Genomic DNA, 18,825 nt, shown 5'->3' on the forward strand with positions numbered 1-18,825 from the left:
CTCCTCTCCTTCCTCCCTTCCTCCCTTCCTTCGTTCCTCTTTCTTTTTCTAGCCCTTTCTATAGTTTTCGAGGGAGGAAATAAATTTGCTTTATTTCATTTTTTAATGAAGTATCTTGTTAGGATGTTAGCCTTTTGTTATATACTTTTTGCAGGTGGGGGGAGCTCTGTAAGACTAAGTTCAGATTAAATATTAATAGATAGTAAACTTATTTTTAAGTGTTTATTTTATTCAACAATTCCATACTTCACCCACTGATCATCATGACAATGCACTCCTTAATCCCCATCACCTGTTTAACCCATCCCCCCACCCACCTCGCCTCTAATCACCATAATTTTGTTCTCTATAATTGAGTCTGTTTCTTCTTTTTGTTTCTCTCCCCCCCACCCCGTGCTCATTTGTTTTGTTTCTTAAATTCTACATATGAGTGAAATCATATGGACTCTGTCTTTCTTTGACTTATTTTGCTTAGCATTATACTCTTTAGCTCCACTCATGTCTTGGCAAATGGCAAGATTTCATTCTTTTTTATGGTTGAAAAAATATTCTATTGTGCATGTATACAACATCTTTTTTTTTCCAAAATTTTATTTACATTTTAGCTAGTTAACATATAGTGTAGTGTAATATTGGTTTCAGTAGAATTTAGTGGTTCAGCACTTACATAATGCCATGTCTTCTTTATCCATTCATCTGTCCATGGATAAATATAATGCTTCCATAATTTGGCTATTGCAAAGGTGCTATAAACATTGGGGTGCATGTTTCCCTTTGCATTAGTATTTTTGCATTCTTTGGGTAAATACCCAGTAGCACAATTACTGAATCATAGAGTAGTTCTGTTTTTAACTTTTTAAGGAAGCTCTGTACTCTTTTCCACAGGAGCTGCACCAGTTTGCATTCCCAACGGTGCAAGAGAGTTCCTTTTCCTCCATATTCTCAGGTGGCAAACTTTTTTAAAAAAAAGTTTAGAAATAAAAATTCAAAGGTTTAACAGACCTAATTAGTATGCTCATCTTTATGGAGTTTTATATATTTGAACTAATATACCAACATGAAAAGTTCTAGGGTATTCCATAAGTAGGTGTGTATAAAGAGTAGAAATCTGGAACTATAATGACAGCAAAATTAAAGTAAATTGAATATCATAAATCAGAAAATATATATTGTTTGATAAAAATAATATTGGGATTTTTAACTGTTTTTAACTGTAGAAATTTCAATGTAGAAAGATTAGGCTTCTACTTCTAAATCAACTAGATCTTGATATGTTGTCAATAAAACTTAAAAATATAAAATATACCCTTGACCATAATTCCTATCTGCTCTGTGTGTAACATCTCTCTTTTCCTGGGCCTTGGAGCTAACACACTTGAGAATTTGGGGGAGTACTCAATGCAGGTCATAAGATTTCAAATAGTAAAAAGTTATCGGGATCTTAACATTTTCATCTCTAATTCACTGAAAATAAATGGTCGTATAAGAAGATGTATTTCCATAGTAATGCAAAGGCTTACTAACCAAATGATTAAATGTACCTCAATACACCATTTTAATGTTTTAAGGAATTTTCCCTTGAGGGTGGTATCAGTTATGCTCAGTGCTTCAGCTCTGATCTAGAAAAAGTACTGTTAGTCACATTTTCACTCCAACTGACAAAGCAGCTATTCACCAGGACCCAAAGTTGTACTGACCTTCTGTGGAATCTGGGCAAGGGCTGAGGCAATGAGATTGGCTTTTTCATCTGTGAGGTTTTTGACCATTGATCCCAGAGAAAACACCACAACACCATCTTCACCTGAACTTTGGACAAATTCTTCCATTTCCTACAAGGATAAAATTCTCTTTATCACAGGATCACGGTGGAGGGGGGGTGCGGCAGAGCAGAGAAGTTCACCTATTCTTCTAAATAGGCAGAATCAAAGAAGTGTCAGAGATGTTAGACTGGGTCTTTTTTTTTTTTTTAAGATTTTTTATGTATTTATTTGACAGACAGAGATCACAAGTAGGCAGAGAGGCAGGCAGAGAGAGAGAGATCAGGAAGCAGGCTCCCTGCTGAGCAGAGAGCCCAGATGCAGGGCTCGATCCCAGGACTCTGGGATCATGACCTGAGCCGAAGGCAGAGGCTTTAACCCACTGAGCCACCCAGGCGCCCCTGTTAGACTGGTTCTGTCTTCTGCCATAGAGAACCATCTAGTATCTTTAAGAGGAAATATGTTTCTGTAAAACTGTGGCTTAAATATATAATAAGTGATCACAAATAAAGGCATAGAGCCAAACCATTATACAAAGTGAATAGGCAATAAGAGACAGCTCTTCTCATGGTTCATGGAAATCTTACCCTCAAGGCTTAATTTTATGAACCAGCAGAGATGTTTGCAAACTCAAAAATATTTCTTTTAAGGAAGCCCAAAAAAGGGTCCTATCTAGACTTTTAAAATGTGTATCATGTCAGTTTATATCCAATAAATTATGAATAAATCAGTCTAACTCCCTGTTAGGCATTCAGGATATTTTTCTCATGTTTATTCTTTTTCTGATTAATGGGGCTAAAAATGATTTTTTTAAAGAATTGGGATATATAGTAATACATCTTAAAAGTAAACTTCTATTTTTTAAATCATGATAACATTTATGAAACAGTGCTTCTCTACCTTCCCACAAGTAGCTGACGTACCTTAATTTGACACTTTTCTACAAATAAAATCCCCTGGGTCTCCATTTAAAGTTGTGCAAGTTGGGCATTGCAAAGTCTGGTCTGAGGACTTCTGCATTCTGATTTATGTGAATGTCAACTTCTAGAGATGTGTCATGCATTTCCTGTGCAATTATTTGTGGCTTCCCTGCAATATTTCTCAATATATTTATTACATTTCTCAATTATATTATTTATTTATCAATGTGTTTCTCAATTTAAGGCTAATAAAATTACTAAGGGAAGGATGATGTCATAAATGAAATGAAAGCTCTTTTAGTTTAGATAATGTTAGGAGAATATCTTTGAAGTCCCAGGAACTGGTATTTTGCCATTTTGATTCCTCTCCCTAAGAGAGAGTGATTGAATAAACACACACACACACACACACACACACACACACAAACACACGTCCACACACGCATGCACATGCACGTATATGAAGACTTACACATCTAGAAGTTGGATTCTTGTTTTGGTTGTCTCTCATTGCTTTTTTTTCTGTGTGTGCAGTGACTGGCATAATTTTTTTCATCAGAGGTATAAGCTGTGATTGATGTTCATATTGCCCAAATGTTTGTATTAGTAACTGGGTTTGGAATGGAATATTTTCCCCCTCTTATAAAACAGGTCTGAATTGTTTTGTGAAATTGTGTAGATGAAAAGTGAAGATGGGAGGATGAATATAATAGTGTGGCATGGGGTATCATCCACTGAACCAAAAAATATGCCCTCTTTCTATACCTTTGTTTAGATATTGGTTTATTTTTTGCTGTAATAACACTCAATAGAGCTGACCTGCAGCTATAACTTCACTGGTAAGAAAAGCATATTCAGAATCATAAAATAAAATTTAAACTTAAATATACATCTTACCCTAAATAGAAATCAAAAACTCTCCTGAGAACACTATTTAACCTACAGTCTTCTACAGAGGTTATGTTGGTTATGTTCACTTATCTACGACCCAAGCAAATGAGTGTCTGCCTCCTCAATCCCTTGATAACAGTAGTTATTGATAAGGATAGTTAAATACAATATTTTTTTACCATGTTCATCTATTTTCTTTTACTTCTCAATATGGCCTCTTCCAACATTTTTGGCTGTCCATATTTATTTGTTGGTGACTTTGGGTTGTGGCACCATTTTCATTTCAGAAAAACCAGACATCATGATCTTAAAGAAAGAATTCAGGGGCGCCTGGGTGGCTCAGTGGATTAAAGCCTCTGCCTTCGGCTCAGGTCATGATCTCAGGGTCCTGGGATCGAGACCCGCATGCGGGCTCTCTGCTGGGCGGGGAGCCTGCTTCCCTTCCTCTCTCTCTGCCTGCCTCTCTGTCTATTTGTGATCTCTGTCTGTCAAATAAATAAATAAAATCTTAAAAAAAAAAAAAAGAAAGAAAGAATTCAGTGTTCAGGTCTCTTAGTCCTATGCCTTCTTTATTTTTATGACTCCTAATCTGTTTCTAATGCTCTTTGCTAAAACTTAGACCTTGTGTTACCCAAATGATTACTAGAAATATTCACCTGAAAATTTCTTTGGCTCCTTAAAGTGAATAGGTCCAAAACTGAATTCATCATTTTCATCTCAAAAAAGTTTTTCCATAAGTTAATTTTTATCATCATAACAATTGCTATTATCCAAGAAGTGCTACCTGATTTCATGTCTTCTGTCAACACTTACTTCTTACTGATGAAACTCTGGAATCTATGTGAGAGTTCTCACGAAAGCCTCTTTATCACTTAAGCAATCATAGTAACTGTCCCAATTCATAACTCCATCATGCTTGTTAGGAAAACTATAGGAATCTCCTAAGTAATTTCCAGGACTTTGGCTTCCTGTTGCTTCAGTCCAGTACCCAAACTGTAGACACTCTGATATTTTAACTTGCCACTTGAATCACTTCTTCCTTTAGCCAAAATATCAAAGTGAAGTCCAAAAAACGTAATATCAGTCATAAGAGATCCCAATGATTTGTAAGGTAGAGCTGGAGTAATAAATAACATTTCTCTGTTGCTGAGGCAGTACACTTTAAAGAAAAATCAACATTATATCATAACGTACAAAAGAAATCCTCCACGTAATAGACCTACCTTAGGTAATGGTTTGGCAGGTTTACAATGCAGCCCTCCTACAAACTCAAAATTAGGTAAGTATGGACGAGGAAATTCAAAATCCCAGTATGTCCTGATTAGCCAAATTTCTGCTTTTCCCATAATCTCACATAACGTAGTGGGTCTTCCTGGAGAAAATGAAAAAAATTATGTGAAGGTTATTAGTATATATGCTTTTTGGGATGTAATTTACACTAATTTACTGACAAGCTATTAAGAAAAAAAATCTAAGTCTTCTAGATTATTTATCACATCTAGCTGTTAAAAGGAAGGGAAAATTAACATGTTAAGGAGGGAAAAGGAAAGAGAATGAAGGAAGAAAGAAAGAGAGGAGGAGAGGGAGGGAGATGGAGGGAGGAAGGAAGGAAAGGAAAGAGAGAGGGAAGAATAGAGGGAGGGAGGGAAGAAAAAGGAAGTAAGAGAAGAAGGATGAGAGGTGACAAAGAGGAAGTTTGAGAGGATTTTGGGGTAGGGAAAGTAATGTGCAAGTGTAGTTTTACAAGAACAAATTCAATAAAATTTTAACCAGAACTCCATTTACTGATGAACTTAATACTCACTGTTTCTCTCCAATTATGGTAGATAATAGATTAGCCCCACTGTATCAACATCAAATTCCTTCTCAATGGTTTCTACTTTCTAATTAGGAATGTATCTCCACCTTCTGGCTTGTTATAGTCTCTGGTTCACTCACAAAGTTAAAGAACCCTACCAGCAATTGTTTGCTTCATCTTCCTGAATCAAGTCCCATCACTTTCCACCACAATTGATTTGCCACTAGTTTCTTAGTTGAAATTCCCTGAATAATTCATACCCAATACAACCCCCTTTGGAATGTGAAATATATATACACATATACATATACATATCATCAATATCATAGTTATTTCAGTGTTACCTTTAAGTGATGTTTTTTGAAAGGGAGATTCAAAGTATTAATTTTAGAGGATTTACAGAGGGGAAGAATGAATATTTGCAAGTGACCAAGTCAACCATATTTGGACACAGAAAACATGTTTTGCATCTAAGTGAATAAAAACTCATATAAGAATTCTCCTTCCTGGGGCGCATGGGTGGCTCAATGGGTTAAAGCCTCTGCCTTCAGCTCAGGTCATGATCCCAGGTTCTGGGATGGAGCCCCTCATCGGGTTCTCTGCTCAGCAGGGAGCCTGCTTCCCCTCCTTCTCTCTGCCTGCCTCTCTGCCTACTTGTGATCTCTGTCTGGCAAATAAATAAATAAATAAATAAATAAATAAATAATAGAAGAATTCTCCTTCCTTAAAGATTACAACCAAAATTGGTGATCATATACAACACGGACTGGATAGCCTCTTTTTAGATTCATTGTTTTGTAGTGTTTGAATTTACATCTGAGGTTATAAATTTAAATGTCTTAATTTGATAATGAAGAAGACTTTCTCAAGGATACTCAAGATGAAATTGCCAGAGACTGGATAAAAACACCACTTCACAGCTTCTACATCAATATATTTAAGTACTTTAGAGGTTTGTTCCATGTGTGTGATGTCCTTTCTTGATTACCAACGCCTTAGATAAAATTATTGTGTATAATTATAGACCACATTTTGAGAAATACTTAGAGTATTTACTAAAATTCTATATCTGAAGCAGTGATGCATGGTTACAAATATAAGGTCAATGGAAAGTAAAGAGAATAAAATGAACAAAAGTATGCAAATATTGGCAAATAATTTCATAAGATAATTTAAATGTTATGTTGAGGGATTACAAAACAAAATATAGAATTAAAATTTACCACCAAGCTTTTCCTATAATTAAATGATTCACATAAGCCATATTATGAACACAGTGGAGAATTATATAAATGAGCTATTAAATTGAGTTACCATGTAAATATTATTAATGTTTTAATATAGTGTTATAAACCTACATGTTTATATGTAGTCTACTAAGGTGATTTTTAATTTCAAAGAGTTCTTAGAGGTAACCTGAATTTATAGCAAAATGCCTTACAGTAAGCCAGATAGATAGGAGTGAATTTCAGTGGAGGACATTTACCAGTTTCTCAGAGATAAGTCATGTTAGCTGGGTAAACATCTAGAGAAAACCTTTCAAGGCTAAAGTTATTAATTTCTTTTTGAAGATGTGTGAGGAAACTAACATGTATAATTTCTGGATCACTGTTTAAAAATTAATACTTTACTTTTTCAGAACAGTTTTTGGATCAGAGTAAAATTAAAGGAAAGGTGGAGATGTTTCATAGCCCCTTGTCTTCACACATGCATAGACTCTCCATTATTAAAATCCCCAAATATAGTGATACATTTGTTATAATTAATGAACTTACACTGGCACATTGTATCATCTGAAGTCCATAGTTTACATTATAGTTAACTCCTGGTGTTGTTAATTTTATGAGTTTGTACAAATGTATAATGTATAGTGATATTTTCACTGCCCTAGAAGTCCTCTCTGTTCTGCCTATTCATTTTTCTTCCCACCCTACTCCTGAAAAACATTATTTTTTGTTGTTGTCTTCATAGATTTGCCTTTTCCAGAATGTCATATAGTTGGATTTATATAGTAGTAGTCTTTTCAGATGGCATTCTTTCACTTAGTAATATGCATTTAAGGTTTTCAATGTCTTTTTATGGTGTGATAGCTCATTTATTCTCAGCATCGAGTGATGTTTCATTGTGTAGGTCTACCAGTTTATCCCTTCACCTACCAAAAGACATCTTGATTGCTTCCAAGTTTGGGAAAATATGAGTAAAACTGCTATAAATATCCATGGGCTCATTTTTCTGTGGACATAAGTTTTCAGCTCATTTGGGTAAATACCAATGACTATGATAGTATGGTAAGAGTATGCTTAGTTTTGTAAGAAACCATCAAAATGTCTTCCAAAATGGCTGTACCATTTTGCATTCTCATTAGCAGTAAATGAGTTCTTTTTCCACAACTTGCTAGCATTTAGTATTTGTCACTATTCTGCATTTTGGCCATTCTAACAGATGTGTAGTGTTACTCATTATTTTAATTTACATTTCCCTCATGACACATGATATAGAGCATCTTTTTGTATGCTTGCTTGCCAACTATATATATTCCTTGATGAGATGCCTGGCTTTGCCCCATTTTTGATGGTGATATATGTTTTCTTACAGAGTTTTAAGATCACACACACACACACACACACATATCAGAGGGAGAGAGAAAGAGAGAGAGAGAGAATCTTAAGCAGGTTCTATGCCCAGTGTGGGGCCTGACACGGGACTCAGTCTCACAACCTTGAGATCATGACTTGAGCTGAAATCAAGAGTTAGTTGCTTAACTGACTGAGCCACTCAGGCACCCTTAAAAATATTTTAGATAACAGTCTTTTATCAGATGCACCTTTTGCAAATATGTTCTGTCTATCAATGTCTTATCTTTAAATTTTCTTAACATTGTCCTTTATACAGTGGAAGTTTTTAATTTTAGTGAAGTCCAGCATATTCATTATTTCTATTGTGTGTCTTTGGTGTTGTGTATAAAAAGTCATTATTATACCCAAGATCATCTAGAGTTTTCCCTTGGTTATCTTCTAGGAATTTTATAGTTTTGCATTTTACCTTTAGATCTATGATTCATTTTTAGTTAAATTTTGTGAAAGGTGCAAAGTCTGTACCTTCATTCTTTTTTTGCATGTGACTGTCCAGTTGTTCCACCATCATTTCTTGAAAAGACTATCTATTATCAATTGACTATCTTGTTTGAGTCTATTTTGACCTCTGTATTATTTCCTTTTCTTGTCTTATTCCCTTAGCTAGAACTTTCAGTATTATGCTGACAAGGTGTAGAGAGAGATGAAAGCTTGCCTTTATCTAATCTTGGAAGAAAAGCTTTCTGTGCCCCATTATTAAAGACGATTTTAGCTGTAGGTTTTTTGTTTTATTCCGTTGTGTATTTCTAGCTATAGGTTTTTGTTTTGTTTTGTTTTTCTAGCTGTGGATATAATTTATCAAGTTGAAGAAGGTCCTTTCTATGCCTAAGTTACTGAAAGTTTTAAACATGAGTGGTTTTTGGATTTTGTCAAATAATGACAAATTTATTCATCAGCAACATTCTGAAACATTAGTTAAAGCTCAGGATAGCTATGACCTCTCAATTCTGTGTTTAGCACTTACTGCTGGCAGAGGCAAACAGAGGTTTTCTTGCAGTTTTAGGTTGGTTAATGGACCATCGGTCTCCTTCCACTGATATCAAGGTATTTACATAAAAATGACCCATCTGAGGGGGAATCTAAGCAGTAAAATCAAGTAAAAATCAAGATTACTGAATGTTGAACCATTCTTGCATACCCAAGATAAGTCCTACTTGATGGTGGTATATAATTTTTTATACACATTGTTGGATTCAATTTGTTAACATTTTGTTAAGGATTTTTGGATTTATGTTTATGAGATATATTGGTCTATACTTTTCATTTATTGTAATGTATTCATCTGGTTTTGATATTTGAGTAATGTTGGTCCCATAGAATGAGTTAAGAAGTATTCTTTCTGCTTCTATCTCCTAAAAATGATTGTAGAAAATTAGTATAATTTCATTATTAAATATTTGGTAGAGTTCACCAACAAACATATCTGAGCCCAATGCTTTCTGTCTTGAAAGGGTAATTATTAATTCAGTTTAGTAGATATAAGTCTTTATAGATTGTCTACTTATTGTATGAGATTTGTCAGATGATGTCTTTTAAGGAATTGAATTTTTCAAGGTATTTGTATTTGCATATATTTGTAATACATATTCAAGTGTTAGTTACAGGTCAGTAAGATAAACAGACCTAAAGAAAATGGAATTGCTATTCACCTCAGGAACAGTCTGAGGATAAAGGCTAAATGATTCATCAGTTTTAGAGAACATTATGGCAAGGATATAAGTGCAAAAAATGTAGGACAACATGTTTTGTAATACCAGAGTTGGAACAACCCAAGTAGCTCTAATGACTAGACTAGTTCAAAGATTTGTTACATCCATTAAAATGAATACTATTATGTGAATGTAAAGAACAATGTAAATTTCAAAGTATTTTTTAGAAATTTGTAAAATCTAGATTTGGTGAAAAGAATGGCAAAAATGAATATTTAGGGGAAAGAGGCAAGATGACAGAGAAGTAGCAGACAAATGACATCAGGTCACAGGAGTTCAGCTAGATAGTTATCAAACCATTCTGAACACCTACAAACTTAACAGGATATCAAGGAGAAGAAGAGCAGCAATTCTAGGAACAGAAAATTGACCTCTTTCTGAAAGATTGGACTTGCAGAGAAGTGAATCTGAAGCAATGGGAAGATAGACCATGGGGGGATGGGCCGGCTCCCAGCAAGCAGTGGAGAAGTGGAGCACAAAATCAGAACTTTTAGAAGTCTGTTTCACTCAAGAGGGACATTACTCAAGAGGATAAGCAGAGGTGGAGCCTTCACGGGGACAGGGTGGTCTCAGGTCCCGCAGGTGACAGAAAGATCGAGGGTGTCTGAGTGTGACAGAGCTCCCAGGTATCAGAGCAGGGAAGCCCACTACACAGATAGAGCCAAGGAGTGAGCTCTCAGCTCAGGGTTACCTTAAACTGTGATCCTCTGCATACTCGGACCACGGCTCTTTGAGCAGGGACTCCACAAGTGGCGGATCTGGAAGACTGACCTTCCTCCTCTGGAGGAGCAGCATAGCAGGAATCTGCTGGGTTTGGAGACTCCAAACAGGGTGCACCAGAGATAGAAACACTCAGTCACAGGCCAGGTGAGCTCAGAGCGCAGCCGGAGAACAGGGAGACAGGAGTGATTGACCGCTTTTCTCTGAGGGGTGGGGCCCTGAGCTTTTGGCTCCTCTGGGCCAGAGGTTGGGAGGCCACCATTTTCATTCCTGTCCTCCAGAGCTCCACAGAAAACATTCAGGGAACAAAAGCTCCCGAGAGTGAATCCGAGCAGATTTCTTAGCCTGGACCCTGGCAAGGGTGATGCAATTCCACCTCAGGCAAAGACACTTGAGAATCACTGCAACAGGACCCTCCCCCAGAAGATCAGCAAGAACATCCAGCCAAGACCAAGCTCACTGATCAAGGAGAACAGCACAACTCCAGAGCTAGAGGAAAGCAATTCATGGAATTCATGGCTTTCTCCCCAAGATCCTTTAGCCTTGCAAAGTTAAATTAAATTTTTTCCACTTTATTTTTTTCTTATTCTAACTTTTTTTTAACTTTTCTTCTTTCCTCCTTTAATGTTTTTTAACTAGTTCATCTTAACAACACCTTAATTTTAAAAAAAACTTTTTAAACCTTTATTATTATAGTCATACTTTATCCTTCATTGTATTTAACCTTATTTTCTTGTATACATATAGTTTTTTTTTTTTGTCTAAAAAATTTTGGAATACAATTTCTACTAATAGATCAAAATATACCCTAAATCGAGCACAGGGCTTTTTTCTAGTCTCCAGCCTGAGCACATTATCTCCTCTTTTTTTTTTCTCTCTCTTCTTTTTCCAAGCAACTTAACATATCAATTAGGTTTTTTTTTTAATTTTTTTTTTTTTAGTTTTCATCTTTACAGTCATATTCCATCCCTTCATCATATTTATCTTTATTTTTGTATATACATAAGTTTTTCTTTTTTTAAAATTTTGGGAGGTAGTTTCCTCTAAGATACCAGAATACACCCAAAATCAAGTGGGTGACTCTCTTTCCTTCACCAGTCTAACACATATATTTTTAAATTTTTTTAAATTTCTTTTTAAAATTTCTTCTCCCCCCACTTGAGGTCTCTTCTCTTTGGTTAGCATACATTTTTCAGGGGTCTTTTCCACCCTTTAAGTATTTTATTCTCTCATTTATACATTCTTATCTGGACAAAATGACAAGGTGGAAAAACTCATTACCAAAAAAAAAAAGAACAAGAGACAGTACCAACAGCTAAGTACCTAATCAAATCAATATAGACACTGGTAACATGTCAGATCTAGAATTTAGAATGATGATTCTCAAGGTGCTAGCTGGGCTCAAAAAAGGCATGGAATATATTAGTGAAACCCTGTCTGGAGAAATAAAATCCCCTGCTTGAGAAATAAAAGACCTGAAATCAAACCAAGTTGAAATTTTAAAAAAGCTATTAATGAGGTGCAATAAAAAATGGAGGCTCTTACTGCTAGGATAAATGAGGCAGAAGAGAGAATTAGTGATATAGAAGACAAATGACAGAGAATAAAGAAGCTGAGCAAAAGAAAGACAAACAACTACTAGACCATGAGGAGAGAATTTGAGAGATAAATGATATCATAAGATGAAACAATACTAGAATAATTGGGATTCCAGAAGAAGAAGAAAGAGAGAGGGGGGCAGAAGGTATATTGGAGAAAATTATAGTAGAGAATTTCCCTAATATGGCAAAGGGAACAAGCATCAAAAACCAGAAGACACAGAGAACCCACCCTCAAAATCAACAAAAATGGTCCATACTCCATCATTTAATACTGAAATTTACAAGTATTAGTGATAAAGAGAAAATCCTGAAGGCAGTTTGGGACAAGAAGTATGTAACTTACAATGGCAGAAATATGAGATTGGCAGCAGACCTATCCACAGAGACCTTGCAGGCAGGAAAAGACTGGCATGATATATTCAGAGCACTAAATGAGAAAAACATGCAGGCAAGAATACTATATCCAGCTAGGCTATCATTGAAAATAGAAGGAGAGATAAAAAGCTTCCAGGACAAACAAAAATTTTAAAAAATTGCAAACACCAAACCAGCCCTACAGGAAATATTGAAAGGGATCCTGAAGCAAAGAAAGGGCCTAAAAGTAGTAGACCAGAAAGGAACAGAGACAGTATACAATAATAGTCACCTTATAGACAATACAATGGCACTAAATTCATGTCTTTCAATAGTTAACCTGAATGTGAATGGGCTAAATGCAGGGTATCAGAATGGATAAAAAAGCAAGACCCATCGACATGCTGTTTACAAGAAACTCATCGACATGCTGTTTACAAGAAACTCATTTAGACCTAAAGACACCTCCAGATTTAAAGTGATTTAAAGTGAGAGGGGTGGAAAACCATTTACTATGCTAATGGACATCAAAAGAAAGCTGGGACAGCAATCCTTATATCAGATAAATTAAATTTTAAGCCAAAGACTATATTAAGAGATGAGGAAGGACAATATATCATACTGAAAGTGTCTGTGCAACAAGAAGATCTAATAATTTTAAATATCTATGCCCCTAACATGGGAGCAGCCAATATATACACCAATTAATAACAAAATCAAAGAAACACATCAACAATAATACAATAATAGTAGGGGACTTTAGCACCCCTCTCACTGATATGGACAGATCATCCAAGCAAAAGATCAACAAGGAAATAAAGGCCTGCAATGACACACTAGACCAGATGGACATTACAGATATATTCAGAACACTGCATCCCAAAGCAAGAGAATACACATTGTTCCTTAGTGCATGGAACATCCTCCAGAACAGATCACATCCTGGGTCGCGAATAAGGTCTCAACCAGTACTAAAAGATTGGGATCATTCCCTGCATATTTTCATCCCATGATGCTCAGAAACTAGAACTCAATAACAAGGGGAAAGCTGGAATAAACTAAAATACATGAGCTAAAGATCATTCTACTAAAGAATGAATGGGCCAACCAGGAAATTAAAGAAGAATTGAAAAAATTCATGGAAACAAATGAAAATGACAACAAAACTGTTCAAAATCTTAGGGACATAGCAAAGTTGTCCCTTAGAAAAGTATATAGCGATACAAAACTTTCTCAAGAAACAAGGAAGGTCTCAAGTACACAACCTAACCCTACACCTAAAGGAGCAGGCAAAAAAACAATAAAGAAAGCCTAAACCCAGGTGGGGAAAAGAAATAGTAAAGACCAGAGCAGAAATCAATGAAATAGAAACCAAAAGAACAGCAGAACAAATCAATGACTTTAGGAGCTGGTTCTTTGGAAGAATTAATAAGATTGATAACCCTGGCCACACTTATTGAAAAGAAAAGGGAAAGGATGCAAATAAATAAAATCATGAATGAAAGAGGAGAGACCAAAATCAACACCAAAGAAATACAAGCAATTGTAAGAGCATATTATGAGCAACTAACTATATGCCAGCAAATTTGACAGTCTGGAAGAAATGGATGCCTTCCTAGAGACATATAAACTACCAAAACTGAACCAGGAAGAAATAGAAAACCCTAACAGACACATAACCTGTAAGGAGATTGAAGTAGTCATCAAAAATCTCCCAGCAAACAAGAGCCCAGGGCCAGAGGGTTTCCCAGGGGAATTCTACTAAACATTTAAAGAAGAATCAATACCTATTCTCCCAAAACTCTTCCAAAAAATAGAATGGAAAGAAAACTTGCAAACTCATTCTATTTGGCCAGCATTACCTTGATCCCCAAAACCAAAGACCCCATCAAAAAGGAGAATTACAGACCAATATGCTTGAGGAACACAGATGTGTAAATTCTCATCAAAATACTAGCCAATAGGATCCAACAGTACATTAAAAGGATTATTCACCACGACAAGTGGGATTTATTCCTGGGCTGCAAGCTTGGTTCAATATCTGCAAATCAGTCAATAGGATACAATACATTAATAAAAGAAAAAACAAAAACTGTATGATCCTCCCAATAGATGCTGAAAAAACATTTGACAGTGGGGCATCCTTTCTTGATCAAAACTCTTCAACATGTAGGGATACAGGGTACATACATCAATATCATCAAAGCCATCTATGAAAAACTCATAGCGAATATCATTCTCAATGGGGAAAAACTGAGAATTTTTCTGCTAAGGTCAGGAACATAGCAGAGAGGTCCAGTATCACCACTGCTATTCAACATAGTACTAGAAGTCCTAGCATCAGCAATCAGATAAGAAAAAGAAATTAAAGACAGCCAAATCAGCAAAAAAGAAGTCAAACTCTCTCTCTTTGAAGATGATATGATACTTTATGTGGAAAACCCAAAGGACTCCACTCCAGAACTGTTAGAACTCATACAGGAATTCAGTCAAGTGCCAGGATATAAAATCAATGCACAGAAATCAGTTGCATTTCTATATACCAACAGCAAGACAGAAGAAAGAGAAATTAAGGAGTCAATCCCATTTACAATTGCACCCAAAACAATAAGATACTTAGAAATAAACCTAACCAAAGAGGCAAAGAATCTGTACTCAGAAAAGTATTAAGTACTCATGAAAGAAACTGAGGAAGACACAAAGAAATGGAAAAATGTCCTACGCTCATGGATTGTAAGACGAAGTATTGTGAAAATGTCTATGCTACCTAAAGTAATCTACACATTTAATGCAATCCCTATCAAAATGCCATCATTTTTTTTTCAAAGAAGTGGAACAAATAACCCTAAAATTTACATGGAATCATAAAAGACCCCAAATAGCCAGAGGAATGTTGAAAAAGAACGCCAAAGTTGGTGGCATCACAATTCCGGACTTCAAGCTCTATTACAAAGCTGTCATCATCAAGACAGTATGGTTCTGGCACAAAAACAGACACATAGACCAATTGAACAGAATAAGGAGCCCAGAAATGGACCGTCACCTCTATGCTCAACTAATCTTTGACAAAGCAGGAAAGAATGTCCAATGGAAAAAAGAGGGTCTTTTCAACAAATGGTGTTGGGAAAATTGGACAGCCACATGCAGAAGAATGAAACTGGACCATTTCCTTACACCACACACAAAAATAGACTTCAAATGGATGAAAGACCTCAATGTGAGAAAGGAATCCATCAAAATCCTTGAGGAGAACACAGGCAGCAACTTCTTTGACCTCAGCCACAGCAACATTTTCCTAGAAACATCGCCAAAGGCAAGGGAAGCAAGGGCAAAAATGAACTATTGGGACTTCATCAAGGTCAAAAGCTTTTTCACAGCACAGGAAGCAGTCAACAAAACCGAAAGACAACTGACAGAATGGGAAAACATATTTGCAAATGACATATCAGATAAAGGGTTAGTATCTAAAATCTATAAAGAACTTATCAAACTCAGCACCCAAAGAACAAATAATCCAATCAAGAAAAGGGCAGAGGACATGAACAGACATTTCTGCAAAGAAGATATCTAGATGACCAACAGACACATGAAAAAGTGCTCCACATCCTTGGCATCAGGGAAATACAAATCAAAATCACAAGAAGATACCACCTCACACCAGTCAGAATGTCTAAAATTAACAAGTCAGGAAATGACAGATGTTGGCAAGGATGCAGTGAAAGGGAAACCCTCCTACACTGCTGGTGGGAATGCAAGCTGGTGCAACCACTCTGGAAAACAGTATGAAGGTTCCTCAAAAAGTAGAAAATAGAGCTACCCTATGACCCAGCAATTGCACTACTGGGTATTTACCCTACAGATGCAAATGTAGTGATCTGAAGGGGGCACTTGCACCTGAATGTTTATAGCAGCAATGTCCACAATAGCGAAACTATGGAAAGAACCTAGATGTCCATCAACAGATGGATGGATAAAGAAGAAGTGGTATATATATATATATATATATATATACATATATATGTGTGTGTGTGTGTGTGTGTGTGTGTGTGTGTGTGTATAGTGGAATACTATGCAGCCATCAAAAGAAATGAAATCTTGGCACTTGCAACAACATGGGTGGAACTAAAGGATATTATGCTGAACGCAATAAGTCAACCAGAGAAAGACAGTTTTCATGTGATCTCCCTGATTTGAGGAGTTAGCGAGACAGAGTGGGGCTTTAGAGGGATAGGGAATATAAAATGAAACAAGATGGGATCAGGAGGGAGACAAACCATAAGAGACTCCTAATATCACAAAACAAACTGAGTGTTGCTGGGAGGTAGGGGGATAGGGATAGGGTGGTTGGGTTATGGACATTGGGGAGAGTGTGTGATATGGTGAGTGCTGTGAAGTGTGTCAGCCTGACTATTCACAGACCTGTACCCCTGGGGCAAATAATACATTATACATTAATAAAAATAATTAATAAAAATGAATATTTAGTAATCCCTCTTATTGACAAAGAAAAAAGTTCTTTATAAATACTTCCGTTTAGTGATGCATAGACAATGTCTTGATGTAAATACAAGCATAGTTAACATTACTTATGTAGGAGAAATATGAAGCCCATTATCATTCATTATATATAGTTTTGTTCTGTTTACATTTTTTAGCCATTTGTATTAGTTATTTTTATTATGAAATTGAGAATGAAGTTATACTCATGATGATTCAGAATTCCCTGATAAAGAACAGGTGGGAATGCAGGATTGAAAATCAAGAAAAGTACATACAGCAAACAAACAAACAAACAAACCTGTTAATGATGATAGAATTAAAAATTTGCCATAGATCCTAAGGACTATATTTATTTCATAATATTTTTAAATACAGAATCTTATAACTTTCCCCTATTTATGCATACCATTTCAAATGGCCTGAAAATTTATTGATTAGAACTGGGAAACATCTCAAATTATTAGGATATATTTATCTTTCTATGTCTTGCATTTATTTCTGAGAATAGAATTGAGGCCAAAACCCTGTCTTCTTTACTTTAAATCCATACAGCACTACACACTGCCTACACTCAGATAGTGCTTCCTGGTTCTTTATTTATTTATGGTGAAATCAGAATAGTATAAATTTAAATCATGTATAAAGCTAAGGATTTTAAAAATGGATTCCTTTGAATATTAGCTTGTGAAACAAAGCATGTATTGGAAAGTCAGTGTTATGGATTGACTTGTGTTCCTCTAACATTCATATGTTGAAATCTGGTTATATTTTGAGATAGGTCCTTTAAAGTCAGCATAAACTCTTAAATTCAAATGAGGTCCTAAGAGTAGGCCGTAATCCAATATCACTGGTCTCCTCATAAGAAAAGGAAGAGACACTGGATTTATGCATCCACAGAGGGAAGACCATGAAAAGATATATCAAAAAAAAAAAAAAAAAAAGAGAGAGAGAGAGAGAGAGAGAAAGAAAGGGAGACCACGTACAAGCTAGAAGCATGGGCCTCCAGAGAAACAGCCATCTCTGGCAACACATTCCTTGGTCTTAGACTTCTAGCATCCAGAACTATGAGAAAACAAATTTTTGTTGTTCATGACACTTAGTCTGTGGTATTTAGTTGTGGCAGACAGAAAACTAATATAATCATGGAGTTAAGTTAGTCAATATTTCTAATACCCAACTTTTGCTTGTCAGTTCATGTTTCTTCATGATTCTCAAAAACAGTTGGAGTAGAAGCCAGCCTCAGTTGATGGAATCAAATGAGAGTTATATATATAAAACTTGCAAAGCAAAACCATTCTTTATTAGAAAAAGCAAGCAATTAAAAATAGAATATGTATTGTATAATTAGTGAAATAAAAAAAATGCTGTCTTTCAACAGCTCAAGCTATAAACTTTTTTAGTTTTCTATTTAATTTTTCAGGTGTCTGTGTAGTACTCCCTTAGGAAGTATAAAACATCTAGAAAACTTTTCAGTATGACCAGCTATGATGAAACAGTTCACATAAGACTTAGTGAAGTTTCATCCCACATTTGTGAAAGAGATAAGAATGGCAGGGACCCTGGTCCAACAGAAGAATAATATACATTTTGAATAATAATCCATGAATCTCAAAATTCATGGGTCAAAATTCCAAGTAAACCATACGCCAAAGTTAATCCCATCACTAATGTAGTTCAGGTTTCAGCTTATTACTGGAATCAGGTAAGGATATTATCTTACTCTTACAACAAACATCACACTTTTCTTGATTAATAAAAAGTCAAATTTCCTCTGCTATGAAAACTCAGTATACAAGACTTATTTGTGATATCCTATATCTGATTTTAAAAAATAATCTTCCATTGGACTGGCATTTATTAATGTGTTTTATATTTTGTTTTGCTTTGATAAGTCTATTATGTATTGAGGTATCTTACAAAATGGTTAGATGACTGTAAAAAA

General features: G+C 35.5%; 1 protein-coding gene across 5 annotated transcripts in view; it reads right to left on the minus strand.

The window, feature by feature from the left end:
• The window catches only part of LOC308339286 (UDP-glucuronosyltransferase 2A1), a gene marked incomplete at its 5' end in the record, with an annotated part of 66,185 nt that overhangs the window by 8,267 nt on the left and 39,093 nt on the right, over window positions 1–18,825 (minus strand). For 3 of the 5 annotated variants that reach the window (XM_080797790.1, XM_080797787.1, XM_080797789.1), the window contains 2 exons: window positions 1,698–1,829; window positions 4,792–4,940. In XM_080797790.1, coding sequence (XP_080653916.1) covers window positions 1,698–1,829; window positions 4,792–4,940 — 281 coding nt within the window. The remainder of the gene's footprint in view (window positions 1–1,697; window positions 1,830–4,791; window positions 4,941–18,825) is intronic. The other 2 variants (XM_080797791.1, XM_080797788.1) reach the window with 1 other exon arrangement.

The sequence above is a fragment of the Martes martes genome, assembly GCF_963455335.1.
Source record: "Martes martes genome assembly, chromosome: 2".
NCBI classification, from domain to species: domain Eukaryota; kingdom Metazoa; phylum Chordata; class Mammalia; order Carnivora; family Mustelidae; genus Martes; species Martes martes.